General features: G+C 36.2%; 1 protein-coding gene across 1 annotated transcript in view; it reads right to left on the reverse strand.

Annotated features, from left to right (window-relative positions):
• Nucleotides 1-574: 574 nt before the first annotated feature.
• LOC139155790 (transmembrane protein 47) overlaps nucleotides 575-12,571 on the reverse strand; it is a 132,307-nt gene continuing 120,310 nt past the window's right edge. Inside the window, exon 3 of the mRNA XM_070731066.1 lies at nucleotides 575-1,176. Coding sequence (XP_070587167.1) covers nucleotides 998-1,176 — 179 coding nt within the window. The 3' untranslated portion in view covers nucleotides 575-997. The remainder of the gene's footprint in view (nucleotides 1,177-12,571) is intronic.

The following is a 12,571-nucleotide window of genomic DNA, read 5'->3' on the forward strand; positions in this document are numbered from 1 at the left end:
GCCTGGGGAGGGCGAAACATGAGTCTACTCAGCCCACCAGAAGTTGGGAAAGCAACCTGTTCCTGACCTCGAGAGGGCCTCCAGGGGGGCGGGGGAAGCTGTTTTCGCCCTTCCCAGGCATTGGGTTATGGGTATGGGCATTTGCACATGCATAATAGTGCACACTCACACTCTTTTGGCACCTAAAGAAAAAAGGGTTCACCATCACTGGCTTAGAGTATCAGGTTCTATCTCCATAGTTCTATAATTACAGAGATATCAATAACAATTTTATCTAAAACATTTTCAAACACTGCTCATGAAAACTTTACTGTGGTGGTTAAAAATGAAATGGCATCAAAATAAAATTAGCTTGTGCATATTTTACTCACTCCCACTATTTTTGAGAATTCTTAGTATATATTTGTTATTCTTCACATTATTTCTAGAACTTGATTACAGCTAGACTGAATGTCCAAACACATAAAATGAAGAATATGTTCCAAGTTTTGACATTGACATAGTACAGCAGGATGAAAAATGTACCAACTCATCTTGTTTGCGAATTGCTGAATGCATGTAATAATCAGTTGTCTTCTTTTCTCTCAGCATTCGTTCAGTCATTTATTTTGCATAAGAGTCCCAGGACCAATACAAGACAGAAGCCTAAAGTGGTAAATTTCAGCATATTTCAGCATATATCTTCATGTATGATATAAAGAGACAATTGTACATTTTTGTGCTAATAAACTATAACAAATACAACTGCTTTTTGTCATATCCATTGTCTTCCTTACTATAGGTGCCATTGTTTCATTTCACTACGGATGTAGCAGATGTAATGTATCAGTTCTTTTAAAAAGAGAGGCTATAAAGCTATTTGCAGTAGTTATAGCCAAAAAGAATTGGCTAATAAATCAATGGAATAGACACCTTACACTCTACAAAAGTACTAAAAACACTTATAAAAGACAGGACAATCCTTGTTTTATTCCTTTCCTTAACAAAAGAAGAACTTTTAATAGTAGTCTTCATAGTTCTTAGGGTTCAGACAATAAAGTATGGCACCCCCAAATGAAAATATAGTTGCACCCCAAGCCAGGCCATAGCCCCAGTTGAACTCATGGTATATTCTTAAGTTGACAGTTTCAATGAACTTGATTGGGTAAAGGACAAGACTGCATACCTGAAGAACCACTGGAAAAAAAGAGGAGGGGGAGAGGGAGTCAGTATAATGTGTCTCAATTATCTAGTACAAATTTATTTAATTTGATTTAATTCAATTTATAGGCCACCCTTCTCCTTGCAGAGTCAAGGCGGCTCATAAGAGTAACAATAAATACATTACATAATAATACAATATAAAACATTTCAAAATGTATAAAACCCACTATTAAAACAATCAGTCATACCTCTTACATACAAATGGTAGGAGTGAAGCTCACAATCCCCAGGCCTGCCGGCATAGATGTGGCAAGGAGAGTGGGGGCAAATCTCCGGGAGGAGTTGGTTCCAGAAGGTTAGGGCCACAACAGAGAAGGTTTTTCCCTGAGGAACCACCAGCTGACATTGTTTGGCCAATGGGGCTCGGAGGAGGCCAACTCCTAACTGGTTGCTGGGATGTATGAGGCAGAAGACGGTCCCATAAATAATCTGGTCCAATGACATGTAGGGCTTTGTAGGTGATAATCAACACCTTGAATTATGTTCAGAGACCAATTCAACACAAAATCTTCAGGACATATTTTAAAATTAAAATATGCCCCTCCCTGGACTGGATTAGAAACCATGTATTTCAATGTTCTGAATTAGAAATTTTATTTTTACAAAGGCAGCAAAGTTGTTTTATGAACAGCAATGAAATATATTACCATATGTCATTCTTAATTGAAAATCACTTATAAAACTTCATATATTTGTAATGTCTAAAATAACTTCATTAACTTCATTAATTTGTAATGAAATTAGTTATAATAATAATAATAATAATAATAATAATAATAATAATAATTTATTAGACGTATGCCACCCCCTCTCTGAAAAATTGGACAGGATTGCAGACAAAGAACAATGCATTTTAGGGAATGTTGAATATAAAAAATTCTGATACATAGAACTATATAAAAATCCATATGGCATTAGAAGTTATGCCTGCTTGACATAAAAATGCACAACTCTGATTGTTGAAGAGTGCTGAGGACTAGGGCAATACATAATTTGAAAATCCTACATATTGATATTAAAAAATCCTAATGAATCGTAGCATCTGCAGATTTATTCTTGTATATGCTATTTGTTCTGTTTTCACTAACAAATTAAAGATGGTAACTTATTTTCTCAGTTTATACTAATAATACTACTACTACTAATAATAATAAGGCAGACTCATGATTAATCTAAAATTCTTATTTGCTAAAATACTTTTATTTCTACATTTTCACTGATTATTCCAAAGAGGAATGTTGATTCATCCACCCTGTCTTGTAAGCATCTTTAGGACTTGCATTTAGGACAAACATTTAGGGCATGTTTGTACATAAAAAGTAAGAGGGAAATTTCTATTACTTGTCTGATATTAAATTGTTTACAAAAATTCTAGCACTGGCTGTTGCTACGATATATTTCCATCTCAGTAAACCTAAGAACTTGATAGAGTACCACAATTGCAATATAGCAATGAAAAACTCTTCAAACTGGATCTCATGATGTATGAACCCAAAGCCTTACACTTCTAACAACCCATATGTCACGCAAACCAAGACCCAGCATCTGAGAAAATAAATGAACTTCCACGTCTTCTTTCTTTAGCGTAGAGTCATTTTATTTAACAAAGCCAATTTGGATTCAGCATGTTTCATTCCAACTTAAGGTCCCTTAAGATTACATCCAGGTCAAAAGCTCATCTCCTATCCCCACACCCACAAGAGCAATCATCAGGACAAATCCAATGCAGGGATTTCTAATTCCTTCCTGTGTTCAGTACTTTGGATTCTGCGTGAAGGAATGTGTGCTACGTGGCATAATCTCTCACTCTCCTGTGTGTGGGGGTTTATTTTCTTTCTACCATACTGTGTCAGGCCAGCCTTTGAATTCACATATTAACCTGGGGCCTGACACCATAGCTGTTGAATTCTTATGAAATAAAGTATTATTTATCGTTTCATCTGCCACTTAAACTGACATATTTCAGGAAATGTAACTTATTACTTTATAAACATTTGCTTCTCCTTTATAAGCAAAACTTTTCAGAGTGTCTGAGAATGGACTTCTGTGAAGGCAGACCTGTGGCACATGTTATGGGTGGCACGCAGAGCCATATTGGAGGGCGCACAAGACTTTGGCATGTTTTAGCTTCAGTGTGCATGTGCGCCCTGGCCAGCTGATCTTCGGTCTTGGAAAGGCTGTTTCCTCCTCCAGACGCTTCAGGGAAGTTTCCCTGAAGCCCTGGAGGCAAAATGTTCCCCCAAAAGAGGGCAGAATGCTGCCATCTAGTGGATGTGGTGAGCGGATAAAACTGCATTTTAAATGCCAAGTTTCCAAATTCTCTTATCAATGACCTTGACAGCTAGAATTTCCCATAACAAGACCATCTGGTGGGAAAGTTAAGATTCTGCGGTTGCTGTTTATCTTTTTTTGTCTTGTTTGGGACTTCTTTTAATTTTGGACCAAGACAGTGTAAAAGACTTTTTTTTTGTAAAGACCTTTGTTTATTCTTCCTTTTTCTGTGTTATTTGTATGTTATAAAAAAGAGAGAATAGAAAGGAAATAAATCACTAATACTCTTTTTCCCCCTCCCCTGTTTGATTTTTACTTTGGCTGTATATATATCCCACCTTTTCTTTTTTTCCACTGTTTTTTTCTTGTTTTCCCTTCTCCCTCTTTTTGAGGGAGAGTGGTTTTTTGTGAGTATGTGTGTGAGTGCATGTGCTTTTTGACTTTTTTGGGGGGGACTCTCCTCCCTTTGGATCTTTTTTTGGGGGGGATTTTGGGAGCCTTGTGGTTGTTGTTTTTTGTTATGTTTTTTGGGGTCTTTCCTGATTTTTTTCTTGTATTACTGAGAATGTTTTCTTTTTTCTTCTATTGGATTACTTTTGTGAGCGTTTTTTGGAGCATTGGGTTTGCCTATCTATTGGATTACAAATACCCATATTTTAACCTATCAGATTATAAATACTTTTGTTTATACCCATTGGATTAAAAATATTTCTATTTATTCTCATTGGATTACAAATATTCTTATTTTTACCTATTGGTGTACAAATATTTTTCTTTCTTATTCATTGGATTACAAATATTCTTATCTTTCCTTATTGGATTACAAATATTACTATTTATACCCATTGGATTATAAATATTTCTATTTTTACCTATCGGATTACAAATATTTTTGTTTTTATACATTGGATTACAATATTTATATTTATCCCGTTGGATTACAAATTTTCCTATCTTTACCTATTTTTACCTATTGAATTACAAATATTCTTGTTTTTTATTCATTGGATTTTAGTTATTGGATTTTCCTATTGGATTATAAATATTCCTATTTTTATTTATTGGATTACAAATATTTTTGTTTTTACCGATTGGATTACAAATATCCATTAGATTAGAATTTTTCCTATTTTTACCTATTGGGTTACAAATATTTTTCTACTCATTGGATTAGAAACATTTCTATTTTTACCCATTGGATTACAAATATTCATATCTTTACGTATTGGATTACAAATATTATAAATATTAGATCACAATTTATTTCTTTACTTTTGGATTGAATTGCTTCTGCTCTGCTTGATTGATTTAATTGCATGATGGCAGCAAAGAGAACATCTTCACATTCTGCAAGTATACCACCATTATCCTCATTAGGTATTGGAGAAAAGCTGGATATAGCAGAAATAAAAAATTTGTTTCAAACCTTAAATGAAGGTTTTAAATCTCTTAAAGAAGAATTTTGTTCCACAAAGGAAAGCTTGAGTCAAGTGAATGAGAATGTAAATCAGATGAAAGCAGAAATGAAAGAAATGATGGGAAAAAATGATCAGCGTTTACAAAAGATAGAAGAAAAAGTAGAAAGGCATGATTCAAAACGGGAGGAGTTGGCTACAGTTGATAAAATGCAGGAAAAGGCAATGATTATTATTTTATCTACGTTTTCAAAATATTCCTGAAGAAAGAGGAGATGATTTGCGAGAAATAGTTGCTGAAGTATTATCAGAACCTTTAGAGAAAGAAAAAGAAAAAATACTTAATGATATTGATGAGGCTTACAGGGTAAATACTCGATTTGCTATGAAGAATAACTTACCGAGAGAAGTTCATGTAAAAAGGCATGTAGAATTCAAGTGTTACAAAAAATGAGAAATACAACATTTAAATACCGAGAAAAAAAAATTATTGTTTTGAAGCAAGTGCCAAGGAAGGTGAGAGATCTAAGAAGAGAATATCAATTTTTGACAAGAAAACTTAATGAAAGAGGAATAAACTTCTGATGGTTGGTCCCGGAAGGTATTTTTGTGTTTTGGCAAGGGCAAAGATACAGATTGGATACAGTTAATAAGGCTGAGATATTCTTCAGACAAAATTTTGTACAGACAGGACGAGGTGAGAGAGAACCACAAGTAAAAATAAAGGGAACAGAAACAACCCAACCATCACTAGCACACGGAGGATTAGTGGAATTGTCTGAAAAGCATTTATTGGACATAGCAGCAGGGGGGATGGAACCAATACTATCACTACCACTTGAAAATATTGCAATTGCAGAAGAATTTGAAAAACAACTAGCGGCTAAGAAAAAGAGAGAAAGAGTTATGATGAGATCAGCAACAGAAAGGCAAAAGCCTTAAGATAGGAAAAATAAAAAATTAACAAGTATGGATCAACAGTTTAAATGGATTTCATTGAATATTAATGGACTTAATGCACCAAATAAGAGAAATAAAATATTTACTAAACTTAAAAAATTAAACATGGATATAATTTGCTGACAAGAAGTACATATTAAAAATCAATCTAAAAAGTTTTTGGAAAATAAATCTCTAGGAGAATTGTATGTTTCTTTAATTGATCAGAATAAAAGAGGAGTGGCAATGTATGTTAAGAAGAATATAGAATCTAAAGACATATATTCTGATCAAGAAGGAAGAATTCTCATGGTTGAAATAAAGATGAACAATCAAAATATATTATTGGTTGCAATTTACGCACCAAATGATAACCAAGAAATATTCTACACAAGATTACATAAAAAGATTAATGAATTAAAGTATGAAAATATTTGTATATTGTTGTGGTTAGCTCTGGCCCAGCTCCTGCCCCAAGGACTGTGGATGTGGGGGAGACATCCACATGCTGCAGGCCTGTTTTGCCCCCGGTGGAATCTGCTGATGAAGGCTCCTCTGATCAAGAAAACATCAGTGACAGGGAGGAGGAGAGTGTGGCAGACAGCTCAGAAGGAGATCAATTATCTAGCTCCTCCTTGGATTCAGAACAAGAGTTAATGATATAGCCATGCATGCGGAGAGCAATGCATAGGCAACAACAACTGAGAAACTATTATCAAAGAAAATGAGGCCACCTGTGGTTGGGTGGGCTGTGGTAATTAGTGAGGCTGCTGTGGGTTTGGCCATTGTGGAGGATTATCTGATCGTTGTGTTTCGTGCCTACTTTGCTGACTTTGACCTTTTGTGTGCTGATTTTCCCCCGCTTTGAAACTAAATCAGAGCAAAGTGTGTTTCACTTTGTGAAAGAAGAAGGACTGTGAATTTTCAGGAGGAGTCTACTAGACAGCCCGACAGAACATATATTAGACTTTAATGCAATATCAAATATTGGATTGGATTATAAGACTAACAAACAAAATAAAACAAAAAGAAGAATACTTCCTAAAACCTTTTTTAATATGGTAGAGCAGTGATTTTCAACCTTTTTTGAGCCGCGGCACATTTTTTACATTTATAAAATCCTGGGGCACACCACCAACCAAAATGACACAAATAAATAAATAAATAAATAAATAAATACATACATACATACATACATACATACATACATAAATAACCCCCTCATATATACAATCCCATGTAACATCCCCTTATAAATACCTGTACAGTCAATCATCAATCATCCCTCCTGAAATTTATACTACTGTCTCATTTCTGGGTACTTCTCCTGTCTTTCCCCCTTTTCTCTCTCATGTTTCTAATTTCTCTCTCTTCCTCCCTTTTTCCCTCATTCCTTCTCTCCCTCCCTTTCTCTCTCTTTCCTTTCTCTCATTCCCTTTCTCTCTATCCTTTCTATCTCTCACTTGTTCTTTCTCTCCCTCCCTTTCTGTCTCTTTCCTTTCTCTCATTCCCTCTTTGTCTCCTGGGGCTGACTGCGGCTGCCCTCCACCCCCCACCGTGGAGGGAAAGCATTTGGCATCGGCACCGCCAACCCCCCCTCCAGGAGCAAAAGCCTCAGCGACGGAGCCGAAAGGGAAACGGCGCGATCCGTCACTTAGGCTTTTGCTGCTCCTGGAGGGGGGGGAGGATTTTCTCCTCCCCACCCCCTCGGCAGCCAAACGTCGCTGAGGCTTTGGGCATCGGCGCCTTCCCTTCCACGAGCAGCAAAAGCCTCAGCGACGGAGCCGAAAGGCAAACGGCGTGCCCCGTCGCTGAGGGTCTTCCTGCTCGTAGAGGGGTGGCGCTGATGCTCCCTCTCGCCGCCTCCATCTCCCCACGACCGCCTGGGGCCGCTGCAGCCGGCACACTCCCGCTCCCACCGCCAGTGCCCTCCCGCCGGGCCCAAAGGACACTTGCCGCCGACGCCAGGAAACTCCAGCTGGGCGGGGCGCTGCCGGTGCCTCCGAGCTCCCACTCGCTCTCCTTTTTCCCACCTTCCTTCTTTGGGGCCCAGCAGGAGAGCGCCAGAAACCGCGGCAACGGGCAGGAACCGGGGGACAGCTGCGAGTGGGAGCTCGGAGGCACCGGCAGCGCCCCGCCCAGCTGGAGCTTGGCGGCACACCTGACTGTGTCTCGCGGCACACTAGTGTGCCGCGGCACACCGGTTGGGAAACGCTGTGGTAAAGGAATGGAACCTGACTGATCTCTGGAGAGATAGACATAAGAGAGAACAACAATACACCTTTTTTTCGGCTAGACACAGATCTTAGTCTAGAATTGATATGATATGGACTACGTTAGAATTAACAAAACAGAAAAGTGGATATTGAAACGAATGTGTGGGCGGATCATAATCCTATCACTATGCAATGGAAAGTTAAAAGAAAAAGACCAAGATGGATTTTAAAGAGAGAAATTTTACCAGAAAAAGACTTTCAATTATTTATAAAGAAAGAGATGGTGTTTTTCTTTCAAGAGAATAAAACAGGAAACACTACCTTACAAATTCTTTGGGACATGGCTAAAGCCTATTTTAGAGGTTTAGTTTCAACTTATACAAGCAACCGAAATAGACAAATTTTTAGATATAAAAATGATATCGAAAGGAGACATGGAGAACTGGAACAGTCTTTACAATTAGATTCACAAGACATAGAAATTCAGGAAACTTTGGACTTGACGAAGCACAAATTAAATTTGATGGAAAATGAGGAAATAGCTAAAAACATTAAAAAAACAAGACAAAGATTTTTTTGAACAGGCGAAAAACAGGGAGATGGTTGGCTTATAAAGTATTCTAGTATTGTTTCTGATTTGTCGTGCGGGTAGAAATCCATTTTGATCGGAATGAATAGTTTTGTTTAAGATTTTTTTTTATCCTTTCTGTAATAATTGTAAAAATTTTGTAATCCACATTTAATAGTGAAATTGGTCTATAATTTTTAATTTGATTTGGGTCTGTATCGTTTTTATGAATTAATGTGATGTAGGTTTCTTCCCAGGATATTGGGCAGATTGCTGTTTCTAGGATTTCATTATAAACTTCCAACATCAAATCTCCTATAATATCAATTGTGGTCTTATAAAATTCACCGGGAAAACCATCTGGTCCAGGTGTTTTATTATTTTTCTGCTTCGACACTGCAAATAATAGTTCCTCTTTAGTTATTATATTATTCAACATATCACTTTCATCTTTTTCTATGGTATTTACATTCTTGTCTTGCAAGTATTTTGTTACTTCTTCTATCTTAATTTCATCCTTTGCATATAAATCTCTAAAATAATTTAATATAATTTCTTTCTTCTTTTCCGTTTGGTGGTATATTTTTTTATTCTGATCCTCAAGTTGCTGTATCATTTTTTTCTCCTTGTGTTTTTTTATTTTATAGCACGGTTTGTTTGCGTTTTCAAAATAATCTTGTTTTATTAATCTAATATTTTTGGCAATTTCTTCTTCCTTCATTAAATTTAGCCTGTGTCTCGTCATATTTTTTTCTGCTATAATTTTTGAATTTTGTGGGCACTTTTGTAATTCTTTTTCTATTTGTTTTAATTTATCTAATAAATACTTTCGCTGCAGTCCTTTTTCTTTGTTACTTTTTGCTAGATAGGAGATTGTCACCCCTCTTTGGAAGGCTTTTGCCATATCCCATAGGTTCTGAATACTTGTATCCTGATTTTTGTTTTCCCTGATAAACATTTCCATTTCTTTTTTAATCTGATTTATGTAGTCCTACCTAATATTCTTATTAGGTATTTTACCAGAAAATTTTAATAAAGAAACATATTTGATTATACATATTTTAACAGCAGCTAGAATAGCATATGCACAAAATTGGAAGCTGAATAAAATTCCAGACAAAAGAGAAATATTACGTAAGATTTTAGACTGTGCTGAAATGAATAGGCTTACTTTAAAACTTAAAGATAAAGAGGAGTGTGATTACTATAGGATTTGGGGACAGTTTTATGAATGGTTGGAAATTAAAAATAATTGAGAAGTATTTTCTTTTACATACTTTTGAAGAAATACATGATGATTTAATTTTAATCTATTAAAGACCCAGATGACAAAATAAGGACTGGTGGCAGCATTGGATAAGGAGTCAACACAGAGATGAAAGGATTAAATTAGATATTGAATTGATGTTCAGATGTTTATGTTTTATTATAAATAGAAAAAGGGAATATAAGGGACTGGATTTTATAATATTGTTATTTGTAGATGAAATATATCTCATGTGTGGTTAGTTTTAATTAACAGCAAAGAAGAGGATAAAAAGTATATATTAAAAGTATTATTAGTGCTTTTTTCTCTCTCCGAATGTTTAACATATCTAAGAAATATTATTAATTATTATTTTAAGCATTGATTCTGTGTTTTTAATTGCTTATGTTGTTTTATTGCATTGTAAAAGAAAAATAAAGAAAAATTTTGTACTCAAAAAAAAAAAGTTCCTCCAATGAACAAACCAGAAAAATGCACTTCTGGTTTGCCATTGTGCTGTTTTTTGCACTCTGGAGGATTCAGGGAAGCTTTCAACTACCAGGCTTCAGAAAGGCCTATGCGCATGTGCTGTCACGCTGTGTATTGACAGCCCCAGAGACATTCAGTAATTAAATAGTTAACTCCATATATGTTAATTTAGCTCCGCCCATTATCATGTAAATCCTGTCTAGTCACTTTCTCTCCGTTTGGGGAAGAAGGAGGAAAATCTCCACCTTGTTTTAACTTTCTAGCCATGTAGATGTGCGTGAAAGCCTGTGATCAGGCAAAATTCATTTATTTGTTTTTCTATTAATAAAAGTAACTTCGTTTTGAAGCTTTTCTCTTATTTCATCCATCGACCTCCGGATTACATCTGTTGCAGCTCACGAGGGTTGTGATTGATGATTTATAATCTTGACATGTGCTGGGGGTAGTGCGGACGGAGTGTGCATGTGTGCGTGGAGGAAAGGGCTGTGGGCACATGCACACATGCCAGCACAACTACACACACACCTTTTGGCATGCAAACCAAAAAAGGGTCGTCATAACTGGTCTAGGTTTTATGCCCCAGACTAGAAACTAGGATATTGTGAGTTCTACTCAAACTTAAGCCTGAAAACCAGCTTGGTAATTTTAAACTCTCAGCCAAATCCACCTCAGATTATTGTTGTGGAGAAAATAGGAGAAAGAAGAAGTATTAGCTATTTTTGCTGTTTTGAGTTATATATAAAAATAATAAAGATAGAATAAAAGAAAAAAATCCTCACAAGCATTTAAAATTTAAAAATTATTGCATAGAAATCCTCTGAGAATGTGAGTTTCATTTTAAAGTAATAGACAATCTAAATTTTGCTTAGCCAATATTAAGTAATATCAAAATTAGATTACCACAATTAATTATATTTAATCCACAAAGAACACATCATATATAAATCATATGTTATTAGAAAATAGCACATAGACTTCTGCCTGTGCTTCCACTGGCATCAGAGGTAATAATCACAAGCTCTGTGGCCCCGCCCTGAGTTTTCCCCATCATAGGGCTACAAAAGAAGTCATAGCCACCCTTAGGGGTGGTGAAGGAAAGGGAGGCATCCTGCAGGTTGAGGACAACTGCATCTCTTCTCCCTGACTTGGAAAATCTCCCTCATCCAAAGACGAAAAGCAGTGGCAGTCAACATGGCTGCCATGAAATTGAGGACAGCTGAAGCAACTAAGGAAGTACAGGATTGAATAGAATTAACAATGATTGTTTCTGTGTAAGATGACTTTTCTTCTACTTAAAAATTAACCCCAAGAAAAATAAAAAATCTGTTGTAAAAGAGTCCAAATGATCAACTAAACATGAGCCAGCAATGTGCAGCAGCGGCCAAAAAAGCCAACACTATCCTAAGCTGCATCAACAGGGGGATACACTCCAAGACCAGGGAAGTACTAATACCACTCTACTACGCCCTGGTCAGACCACATCTGGAGTACTACATCCAGTTCTGGTCACCACACTTCAAAAGAGACATTGAAACTCTGGAGAAGGTGCAAAAAAGAGCAACCAAAATGATTAGGGGACTTGAAACCAAGACTTACGAAGAGAGATTGTGGGAACTGGGCATGGATAGCCTAGAGAAAAGGAGGGCCAGAGGGGACATGATAGTTGTATACAGGTATATAAGGGGTTGTCACAGAGAGGAGGGGGCCACTCTATTCTCCAGAGCACCAGACTTAATGTTGGACTTAATGACCTGCATGGTCCCTTTCAACTCTATCAATCAATCAATCAATCAATCAATCAATCAATCAATCAATCGTTTTAGCTGTGAAAATAAGCACTTCTGAGATCTATGATGAAAAGTAAGTTGAGAGTGCCATCTATTGATGAAAGGAAAAGTGATTCCTACATTCCTACAGAGAAGGAAAGGAATATCTGTTATCCAGTGGAGAGCTATGACATTTAACTGTTTATTATCTTACATTTACCAGAGGTAGAAATAAGAGAGAGATTTTATAAAAGAAACTCTTTGAAATTAGAATAAGAGGCCAAAATCATAGAGCAGATTTAAAGAATTTATAAAATAGCTTGGATTGTTAGAATATGGAATAAATGTTGTAATTGGCTCATTTAAATAAATGACTTTGCTTTCAAATCAATGAGTTTTGACTGAAATTAACATCTGCTGGAAAAAACACAGCATGGAAACCTGAGAAGAATGTGCCA

Source organism: Erythrolamprus reginae, unplaced genomic scaffold, assembly GCF_031021105.1.
Source record: "Erythrolamprus reginae isolate rEryReg1 unplaced genomic scaffold, rEryReg1.hap1 H_6, whole genome shotgun sequence".
In the NCBI taxonomy this organism is placed as follows: domain Eukaryota; kingdom Metazoa; phylum Chordata; class Lepidosauria; order Squamata; family Dipsadidae; genus Erythrolamprus; species Erythrolamprus reginae.